A 12018-nucleotide genomic window follows, 5' to 3' on the forward strand; every position below is an offset into this window, starting at 1 on the left:
TGAAGTTTTGTACACTGAATTTTATTCATAATTTGAATGATGATAAATACATCATAAATCAGTGATCATCATGAGAATGATCCTAAACAAATGAAAATCTCATTTTTTTACTGAAATTAACAACTGAATATTTACATGACAATCAACTTAATATCCTGGGATAACAAATCACAATCATGAAAACAACAGATGAAATGCTGTTGGACTTACTAAGAGTCCAAAAAATGACAAGATAAGACGATAAGGAAAAAGATGTAACATCCAACACTTTACAACACTGATAAAGTCTGATATAAACAACAACTTATGCTGATAAGTTGTTGATAGTCTTGATCACAATAATAACAGCTACACAGAGTCCACCAAGGTACTTAATAGCCTCAACGGTATGACATGTGCCGGTCTCCACAATTGTCTCACTGGTGTCCAGGTTAGAATGATGCTCAATAGCGTCCACCATATGAGCTGTATGAATCATATTGTCCACCTACAACAGAACAAAGATTCAATGACAGCATACAAAGGTATTATATGACTTCATGGAATTAAAGCTTGTTCAACAAAATTCAAGGTGATACAAACTGTGTCTGCATTTGTATGTTGGTTTGCTATACCTAAATTTATAACCAGAAAAAAACTGCACAGAAAATCTTTATATCTAATCTGATGAATCCTGTTCCAGAACCTTCCGAGGGCCATAGTACTTAAGATTTATCAGAATGGTAGAATTTGAAGTTTTCTTGACTTTCCTGGTGATTTCCATCTAGTTGTAGAAGGTTAAAAACATGTTCTAAAGATGGTGGTCATCGCTGGATTTTCAATCCAACCTTAACAAAATAACTGAACCATTTTGTATCATGTGAGGAACATTCCTGGTTGGTTATTACAAATGAAAGTTTGTAAAGCTGTTAGAATTATGGTCAATTCCTCTCTGTCAACTGTTTTAGGTTCCTCATAAGATGTCGAAATCGTGACTGACATCCCAGAAATATCATGATGCCCACCATTGTTTGATATTTATTGGATCTTTTCATTACTTTTCTCTACATACCTCTGTTTTGCTCTTTATCATATGAAATTTGAAAACTTTGAAAAATCTCCTTCAGAAATACTGATAACAACCTTTCACTGTGAAAATCGCAGACAGATGCCTGTCAGGAATTTTGTTTTTTGATGCGTCTTAAAATCAGCGAAATAAGGTACCAAGGGGAACTTACACATAATTTTAGAAAGATTAATCGGTAACTTCTTAAGAAATAGCAAACACGATCTTACATAGTCTAACACTAAGATGACTACCTGTCAAACATTTTTCGCTAATTACTCTCCGAACATATGAAGGGCACACCTAGGGATTGAAGGGAACCTGCATATGACATTTGAGAAAAAGCAATCCTGTACTTTTCAAGAAATAGCAATAGCAATAATAGACTTTCATAATCAAAATTGAATATGGCAGCTTGTCAGGCATTTTGGTTTTCTGATCAGTCTAAAAATGAAACAGGTACAACTTGGGACCAAAGGAAAAACCTTATAGAAATATATTTTTTAACAGACAGATTACAGGCCATGGAAGTAAGGCACTTTGAAAAGCAAAACATCTGATGATGGTGGGCTAAAAATAGTCCTAGCAGATCTAGCAGTACTTCAAAAACAAAGATGATCACACTATTACTCACATATTTCCTTATATATAAGACAACATAAACACTGAATCCACTTTTTTGTACCAGGCTGTCCTGTGAGTTAAAATCTTTATGACAGTGATATTGAATCTAATTTTGGGAAAGAAAATTTTATGAAAATGTTTAGGATTAAAATCAAGAATTTTTCACTAAGGAGTCAATAAGGTCATAAACATTAAGAAATTTCAACATTGTTGGTGACATAACAAACTTTCTATATGATATTGTCTCAGAGAAACTGATATCAATCAGCCTTACTGTCTCTTCCATTGTGAAATAATTATAAGAAATCAGTTACCACAAGAAAGCTGTACAACTACCAGGTTAAGGGTCTCGTCTCTAATGCACTTGATATTTTAGCTGACAAAATTTGATGCAGAAATAACAGCGATATCAAATATCCAAATATTGTTTCCCAATTCTGATGCTGACCTATCCTCATCAGACAATTAAATAAACTAACATTTCAGCAATAAATCAGAATGGGCCTGCAGAAGTTGATAAATGTCTGGAAAGTCTTTGTCGAAGCTAGACAGGAAACAAGCATGACAAACACTTCAGGTCTGGCCTTACCTCCATAACCACCTCCGTAATTTTTGCCACCACTGCGGCCCATATCATTTCTATTCTGCTGATTACCACCCTGAGTCCATACTCCAAGTCCCTGCTGTTGTCCCCTGCTTCCCTGATTATCTGTGAAATAACACACAATAATGATCACACAAATACCAACTAATGGAACTAGGTGTGTGTTAGAAGTCATCAAACCTATGTTAAAACAATATGTCATCAAACCTATGTTAAACAATATGTCATCAAACCTATGTTAAACAATATGTCATCAAACCTATGTTAAACAATATGTCACCAAACCTATGTTAAACAATATGTCATCAAACCTATGTTAAACAATATGTCATCATAATAACATACTACCTCTACAGAGAACAAACTACTTACTCCTGCCAGATCCCCAGTTTCTGTCAGATGGATCACTCCAGTTATCTCGTCTCCTCTTTGGGTTATCTACAAATCCTTCATATTGGCTATATGCACCACCTCCCCATCGATCCCCACCAGACTGCATCTTGGCACTGTAGCAATTGAGTGAAAATACAAATTAGATAAATAAGTGATATTATGAAAATAACCTGTCTGATCTTCCAATCACAACAAAAACAGAGAATTCAAATAAAAAGAAATAAAAATACATGTACTTTACATTATTGTGAATGAAAGTTACAGGCTAGTGCACCTCCCTATCTACATTTTGACATTTCTTTCAAACAATTTTTGTTTCTTCAGTTGCCTCATTGGTTTCAAAATTCAAAATGTTAACTAGGGTTAAATAGAAATGGCTGCAAGTCTGCATAGAGTTAAACTAGATACCAAGCTTTAGGTAGAAATAGCCCCATGGCTTGCATAAAGTCAAATTAAACACCCAGGTTTATGAAGAGATTGAAAAATGGCCAGGTCAAAAATAAATATCAAGGTTTATGTGAAGATATCTCCCTGACCTATACAAGTTTATGTTTGACATCAGCTTCCAGGCCATGAAAATGGAAGACAGTACAACAGTTGGAAGCTGCAACATTTTCATACAATTTCAGTCTATCAAATGTGAATACCTCTTTTTGTTTTTCATCTCCATAATTGCAGATTGAAGGAAATCCAGCATGTTATCATCATCCATATTCCCCCGCCCATCTCTGTAATACAATAAAATCTTAGCCAAAATTGTCAGAGGTTAAATCATTCAGATTCTTTATAATGGAATTTAAAATCTTTTTGGGATATCCTAAAGTATAACTTCAATAATTTTAAACAAAAGAAAACTTTCGACTTTTATCTATATTTATGATTCATACTTTAAAAAATACAAAATCAAAAGTAAAACTTTTGACATTTTCCAAATCAATACACCAGTAGCATGCATTTGAACTCAAAATTAACATTCATATTACCCTAAGTTAACATACATATTACCCTAAATTAACATACATATTAACCATACACATTACCCTAAATTAACATACATATTACCCTAAGTTAACATACATATTACCCTAAATTAACATACACATTACCCTAAATTAACATACATATTACCCTAAAACTGTTATACTTTAAACATACCCAAAGGCACATCAATATCAAACAACTACTACAGGTCAGACTTAATTACAACTTACCCATAATTGTCATGCTGAAAAAAAGATAAAGGTCATATTACATAAACTGTCAAATTAACTAAAATTAGATCTAAAATATGAAAACATATTGTATAATTATGTACAGATTTTTTTTTCCTCGATCACTGTACTACAGGATATTTCCATCTTGGTTTCAATATTGTTGTCATGGATGTACAAATATGCATGTGACAATAATTTTATGTTGTTGAGAGACATGATCATTGATTTATTATAGTTGATGCCTGGGAATAACCAAGATATTCAAGAAAGGCTGATCATATCTGGTATTTGGGAAAAATGATAAATATAATCTGGAAATTAATTCACAAGAATCTTTTATTACTTAAGATCACAAAAATGTCTAAAATCTTTACCATTTCTGAATATCTTCCTTGACGCTCATACCCTTGGTAACCATAATCTGAAAAAGTGTAGGTTTAACATCATATAAAATTATATTCTTTTCAAAACCTATTGAGCACTAATGAAATTATCAACCAGAAGTCAAAGAATTTTCAGAAACAGATATTTTCCCCATCATATTAAAAACATTGTACTAAAGAACACGATGAGAAAATGATGAAGTAAAATGGCAAGTCATTCGTTCCCATATAACCTAGAGACAACATCAGGTGATTCATTGGATAAGTATGTATGCTTCACTTGTGGCACGTGTTAGAGGATATATGTCAAGGTTATCTTCCAGATAACTAACAAAGACAAAAGGAAGAGTACTGACTGAAAACAATAGGTTTAGATTGATAATAAAGGGAGACAAGATTTCAAACTAATTCTAACACAATATATATCTTGTGATGTTAAGGCAGATAACATTTACAATTTTTAAACATAAAGCTCGAAAATTTCTCATATTACAAATATATATATATACCTTGGTTTCCAAAACCGCGGTTTCCAAAATCTTGCTTTCCAAAACCCTGGTTTCCATAACCTTGGTTACCACCAAATGACCCCTGCTTTCCATAGTTTCCCTTGCTGCCAGCTGTATGAGGTCTAGGCTTACCCGTGCCCCCTCTTGCATTACCTCTGTTGCCAAATCCACCGTCATAGTTCATCTGTCGGCCAGATCCTGACATGTCCCCTCCTGCCCATGCACCTCCTCCCTGTGACCATCCTCTGCCAGAATTGCCCATATTACCCCCCTTTGGTGATGACCCAATCAGAGGTCGAGGTCCCAGCATTCCTGGTCCTTGGTTCCACTGTCGTTTTTTATCTTTGGCAGGTGTCTGTGGAGCCTTCTTTCTTTTTGGTGGCTTGTTCTTGTGAAGTTCCTTTGCTAGAACAAAGACAGATTCGTTCCCAATCAAAAGAGTGATTTCACCCCAATTACAAACCATGGACTCTGTGGGGTTTGTCCAATTATATCAGGGATATTTTAAACACAATAACACTAGGAATGACTATTGAGGCCATAGAAGCTATAGCCATAGTATGGAGATAGCGAAATTACTGTTGTCATATTATTGCAATAGTCAAGTGACTGGGTTAGAAAAACAGTAAAAAAAAAAGAAAAAATATCACAACATTAAACAAAACTGACTTTTGTTTTCCTTCACCTATTGATGCCCTACACAGCTTTAAATCAAATTTATTAAGACTGAAGATTTTTGAAGGGTTACCTCCATTTCTCCCAAATTGGCCAGATCTTCTGTTCATAGTAAACAGAATCCCCAGTACAAAGCGATGCTCAACTTAAAATCAGGTCAAAATCCCTTCATTAAAGGAGAAGAATTTATCAATGATAATTTCTACTTCCCCTGTTGGGCCCAGCACCTCTGAATAAATAGCCAAATAGCAGGGATATGGAAAGTTGACCTGCAGTTTGAGATACCTTGAAAAAGTGAACCCAAAATCTGCCAAGGCTTGATAGAAACATGGATTCTGACATAGATGTGATGGAAATTAGGTCACTGCTACTCATAACTGGTTACCTAAAGATCATTACACAAAATAGTTTTAAACTTCCTACTGTTCCTTTCTACATATAATTATTTACCTCTTTCTAAATCTGCTGGATCAGTTGATTCTGCACGACTTATAACAACCTTGTTATCAGTCCCAAGCTCAATTTCCTTCACAGTCTTCATACACTCATCCGCCTCCTTTCCATTTCTGAACTCAAGCACTGCCCAACTGAAAATGCATTGAATCACTAGGTTACACCATTTTACCAGTACATAAGCGTTTAAACGTTTAGGGCACAATAAAGAATTGATGTCAAGACTTAAATATTCATAGTAATAGACCTTTCAATTACTTCAAGAATGTCTATATCAGTTACTATCATGAGACCTATACACTTTTTAAGCATCCTCAGAACAGTACATGTACATGTATATCATAAAAAAACAATTGTCTTTTCTAATAGGCTAGTGCAAATCTGGTCCCTTATTACAGTTCCAGTTCAATGGGACATGAATATTTCATACAGTTTATGTTGAAAACTTTATGAAAATGAGTTAATTTCTTATAGTCTTCAGAAAGAAGTAATTCTAAAGTTGTGAAACCCATCCTCAGGTTTGGCTTTTAAATAATTTAACCCAAGTGGATCCCTGCAGGACAAAAATTTTGAAATGAAATCGTTAAGTTAAGCTTAATAATGTCACATTTTTCAAATACCTTGGTTGACATAACTTAATGAAGAAGGGAAAGATCTATAAACTTTTCCAAGAAATAAGTATCACTGATATGCCAAATACAAAGTACAATTTCTATATATTATATTAGAGATGTTTGATTACCAGATTTGATCAAATATTGGTTTAAAAAAGGTCTGAATTATCAATGGTTAATATGTAGGATGGAACAACTTGAGATCAGCAACACTACACAGGTGTCTGTAAATCAATTACACATCAATCAGCAAATAAAGCAATGTAAGATAGGTCTTCCACCAGCCGGGAGGAATACTTACCCAAGTTTGTTGCCCTCAGAGTCTACAGGTATATGAGCTTTGGTACAATCAGGCACTAAGGCCCGTAAGAACTCTTCGGTTGTAGCATTTGTTATGTCGTTTACATACAAAGTTTTATCTTTAGCCTGACCTGAAATTGACAAACTACCCATATAGACAAATTGTTTGTAACCATAGTAACCCGAGTTACTGTGGCTGGAGAGGTGTTGCCTAGACAATATGACCAGTTGTTTTATTTCGTCACATTTTTCATGTGTTGGCTCGGAATCTCAGGTAATTATAACCAATATATTTGAGAATGATGTCCTCATATCTTGATAATTAAGTTTGACTTCAATTTATCACATTTAAACAGATTAAAGTTATCTGCAGTCAAATAACTTTAACTTTTTTCAATAAATGGGAAATCTTCAGAGAAGCAGATGACGTTCATCATCTGCGGTTATTCATCGGTACATGTATATCACTGTGATATACAAGTCTGTTATATTGAAGCTGGTCATAGTGATATCAAATGCATACATGTATGCACTTGGACAATACTCAACATATTCAAAGCTCAATTTTCATGTGCTTATATACATGCATTGTAAGAATATAATATTGATAAATACACTCCAATGTATCCTGAGCGCCGCTGAAACGGCTTTCAATCAGAAATCAAGAAGAACAAGTAATGCTACAATACTTAAATACAGATAAATCTGCTTTTCTCGTTACAGTTAAGATTTTAATTGAATGAAGTGAGAGCACATCATAAGTACATTGTATAAATAAAACATGGCATCTAGATGTGTACACCACATGAACACATCATTGATGCTACCTGTCAGTTGCTGAACAAATGCTATACAGCATTTGTTAATCATACTGGAAATTCACATCACCAGCAAGGGAATGGTAGGTAATCGTTGGCACATATAGTATGTGAGGAAGCAGACCAGCTTCTAGTTTGACAGACCTTTCCTGTACACCACAACACACTTTGCAGTTCAATTTTTCTAAATTTGACCTTTCACCATGTGAGACTGACTCCTCTAGTTTTCCTCGAGTACCCAGAGGCTAACCTCCAGTCACCTTAATGTCATCTTCAGGTCATATTCGCCCTTAACACTTTGTTTTGAGTAATTGTATATTTGTGCCTGGCATCCTTTAGGTGTCCTCCTCTTCCATGGCAATTTCTGCAGACATTCCTTTCACTAGCCTTACCTAGATAATCTTGTGGTGAAAAGTGTGATGTTCATGCCAGTTTCCGTGCAAATCCTTTAGCTAGCCTTACCTAAATATCTTGTGGTGAAAAGTGTGATGTTCATGCCAGTTTCTGTGGAAATCCTTTAGCTAGCCTTACCTAAATATCTTGAAGTGAAAAGTGTTATGTTCATGCCAGTTTCCATGGAAATCCTTCAACTAGCCTTACCTACATATCTTGTGGTGAAAAGTGTGATTTCATGGCAGTTTCTATAAACATTTTTTTAGCTATAGCCCTATGAAGATGTCTTCTACTGAAAAGTCTGATTTCAAGATCAACTCATTGATATTAAAACCCTAATTGGTTTTATCATTATATTCCAGTATATTATTCTGATGTTCCTTATTGTGTGTACATACTTTAAATACCTGTACATTTCCTTTATTTAGATAATTACGTATTTGTTTATGTTAGAATTCTTATATTGATATTGTAAAGTTTGAAAGTAAAAATTGGACTGATTTCTTGAAGGACTATCAGATAAATAGGTAACCAAAATGATTTTAACTGTTGATCATTTTTCAATTATAAATAATCAATCATTCTGTGAATCTTTATTATAAGGTTTTATTATAAGGTTTTACACTGCACAATCAAAAGAGAATCTTTATTATAAGGTTTTACACTGCACAATCAAAAGAGAATCTTTATTATAAGGTTTTACACTGCACAATCAAAAGAGAATCTTTATTATAAGGTTTTACACTGCACAATCAAAAGAGAATCTTCATTATAAGGTTTTACACTGCACAATCAAAAGAGAATCTTTATTATAAGGTTTTACACTGCACAATCAAAAGAGAATCTTTATTATAAGGTTTTACACTGCACAATCAAAAGAGAATCTTTATTATAAGGTTTTACACTGCACAATCAAAAGAGAATCTTTATTATAAGGTTTTACACTGCACAATCAAAAGAGAATCTTTATTATAAGGTTTTACACTGCACAATCAAAAGAGAATCTTTATTATAAGGTTTTACACTGCACAATCAAAAGAGATTTTTTTTGTTCACGATTAAAATAAATTTGATAACTGAATGATGTACAATTTAGTATTGGAAACTGAATTGTAGTTCACACATTCCTTCTTTAATTTGTCTAATAGTTTTGCAATAAATCAATTTAATATGAATTAGTTATGCCTGTTTGTTCCTATTGTTACCATTTAGCTAGCATTGTAAAATATTAGTGTATTAGGCCTGTATTTAGAACAGAAAGAAACTGGATGTGAACTAGAATATCTGGAACTGTTGGATATCGTCCTACTTTGATTATACTATATATCATACCAGTATGTACATACTTAACAGGTGTCTTCGTATCCCGTATAGCTCAGCATCTGTTCCAAAAAAATATGAAAAACTGTCATCCAAAACACACTTTAACAAAATCAAATTAACTCCAGAATGATCTAAACTTAAATTAGTTTTTAATATCATATCGTTCTATATAATTTTTTTCAATAATATAAGGCAAAGTAAAAAGATGAATCATGCAGTAGGTACAGATGTAGGTGTTTTAAATGTTGTGCTAACATTCTCTACAAAGCATTAGTCGACTTCCATGGTACTGGAACTTCTTTTCTGGTTAAACTGTAAGGATTCTTCTCTCAAATGGAAGTAGCAGGTGTCTTCATCTTTAATACTATGCTAAACTGAAAAACTTGTCTACAGCAGTCGTTGCACTTTCTCATGCCAAACAAGACTTTTTCTTATAAAGGACTAGAATTATCAAAATGATGCATCACTTATAAAATACCCTAATCTAGTTGCCTTAATCAGCATTGGAACCTGCTATATTATATACATAGGAGAACAGGAAGTCTAGCTCATTTTCTGAATAATTAAACATGACTAAGTCAATCACCTACCCACTTCATTCTTTATGGAGTCTGGTGCTATTATTTCAATACCAGAATCAAAATCAACCAGATCTGCCAGAATGTTGATAACTGAAAGAGCTTTGAAATCCTTTTTTGCAGAATAGGTCAGTGTTATCTTTCTACAAAACAAGAAAATGTATAAAACCAGAAAACGATTGGATTATTTGGCCAAAGAGATATTAATGTTACCGGTACTTTTAAAAGTTAAAACATTACAAAATATATTTCAGAACATAAATGACGATAGAAAACATGAAAACAATAACTGTCAAAATTGTGTATAAACCCAACACTTAGTTACACCAGCTTAGCATGAATACAAGAGTCTAAGTATTCACAGTAAAGTATGGACCACTGTAAAATTGTTGATTTTTGTGGGGGACAGATCATATTAATAGGACTTTACTATGAATGAATAAACATATGATAAAGGCGACACTGGAAATCTTTCTCCTATTATAGAAAACATTATACAAGCACTAGACTTAACAAATCACACAAAGATATGGACTCTATCAATTGGAAATACTTCCAGCACTGCACTTCGACTTCGACTGCAATTTGACGTAATGAAATTCCACTCATCCGAACGAAAATCACAAAGATGAAGAAGGAAAATAATGGAGACTTGGAAATTATTTTGACTAAAACAGAATTTCAACATAAACGATTTTGAGACAAGTTTCAACAGTATATAAGAAATTCAAAATTTGCAGTGTCCAGTACATATACAGAAAATAATAAAATTTGCAAAGCTTCTGAAGATTTTATATGAAAACACTTCAAGTTTTATTAATCAGAAGTGTTTCCAATTCTGTTATACATATATATACATAATTAAAGTATGGATTATACAAACCCAATCCTTTGGTTCTTGTTTTCCTCTGTTTGGCTGCTTTGTGTGCTTTCAGTATTGTACTCAAAGACAAAGCTATCAGCTTTGCTTAGGATGGTCAGGAAATCCTTCATCTTAGCATCTTTCATTTTGAAGTTATTAATGATCACTTCACCTTGAACAACTTAAAACAAAAAGTTTGAATTAGAACAAAACTTTAAATATTTTTCTCTGTTCAGGGAACTACATTTAATTACACATTAGTAGTCTTGGCTATTTGTAAATACTTTAAGCACTAAGGTTTTTTTTATCTGCGATGGTTATTATTTATATCTAACTAAGGGTGGTACCTGTGCTTTATCAATGGTTATCTGTTAACTCTGACTAAGGGTGGTACCTGTGCTTTATCAATAGTTATCTGTTAACTCTGACTAAGGGTGGTACCTGTACTTTTTCAGTGGTTGCCTGGGTATTTCTTACCTCTAACTAATGGTGGTCTTTGTGTTTTATCAATGAAATTTGGTTTCTTTCTCTTCTTTTTAGCAATCTCCTCTGTAGAATCTTTCTCTTCAGCTTTGGAGTCCTCTTCTTCTTTGGAATCTTCTTCCTTCTTATCCGTGGAATCGTCCATGTTCTCATCTTCTTTCGTTTCTTCTTTATCACCAACGACAGCATCATCCTTTACTAGTTCTGACAGTTCATCAATTGTTTCATCAATATCCTGACCAATATTTTCACTTGTATCCATATTTTCTGTATTTTCAGCCATCTTTAATTTAAGTTGTCTGAAATAAAATAAAATTTGACATGAATTGTTTCTGCTCGTTATTTCAATTCTGAGGCAATTACCTTTAGAAATTAAATACTTACCTGACAAGTTTATATGGAACTGAAATTCAAAAGGCAGTCATTACATATTTTACAGAATCCAGTTTAACATAAATGAACAGTGCCACCATACAATGGAAGACTTTAGTAAGATACAGAATTTGGCAAAGTAAATAAATATGGTAAGCTGAAATTAAATTTTGAAGTTAAATTTTATTGTATCTGTAAAGTTAAATGTGTAAAGTGATGCTATTTTCACTTCTTTAAGTGTCATGATACGAGACATTTTACCATTCTGATACACCTGCTCTCACTGACTTGAATTCTTTTATTTTGTGGATTCATTTTGCTCTGCATTCAAACAATAACTACAGGAAAACTAGAAAAGTTGCCCCCAAATCCCTC

The 12018-nt window shown here is 33.3% G+C and overlaps 1 protein-coding gene across 3 annotated transcripts in view; it reads right to left on the reverse strand.

Annotated features, from left to right (window-relative positions):
• The window catches only part of LOC132555778 (nucleolin-like), a 13705-nt gene continuing 1687 nt past the window's right edge, over positions 1-12018 (reverse strand). For all 3 annotated transcript variants that reach the window (XM_060220143.1, XM_060220142.1, XM_060220144.1), the window contains exons 2-14: positions 11266-11570; positions 10810-10969; positions 9939-10069; positions 9372-9407; positions 6816-6945; positions 5898-6034; positions 4773-5177; positions 4255-4301; positions 3878-3891; positions 3314-3394; positions 2646-2779; positions 2259-2378; positions 1-487 (exon numbers count right to left, since the gene is read on the reverse strand). In XM_060220143.1, coding sequence (XP_060076126.1) covers positions 444-487; positions 2259-2378; positions 2646-2779; positions 3314-3394; positions 3878-3891; positions 4255-4301; positions 4773-5177; positions 5898-6034; positions 6816-6945; positions 9372-9407; positions 9939-10069; positions 10810-10969; positions 11266-11554 — 1728 coding nt within the window. In that variant the 5' untranslated portion in view covers positions 11555-11570 and the 3' untranslated portion in view covers positions 1-443. The remainder of the gene's footprint in view (positions 488-2258; positions 2379-2645; positions 2780-3313; positions 3395-3877; positions 3892-4254; positions 4302-4772; positions 5178-5897; positions 6035-6815; positions 6946-9371; positions 9408-9938; positions 10070-10809; positions 10970-11265; positions 11571-12018) is intronic.

This window comes from Ylistrum balloti, unplaced genomic scaffold (genome assembly GCF_031769215.1).
Source record: "Ylistrum balloti isolate Yb309-2 unplaced genomic scaffold, AGI_CSIRO_Ybal_v1 Utg370512, whole genome shotgun sequence".
NCBI classification, from domain to species: Eukaryota; Metazoa; Mollusca; class Bivalvia; order Pectinida; family Pectinidae; genus Ylistrum; species Ylistrum balloti.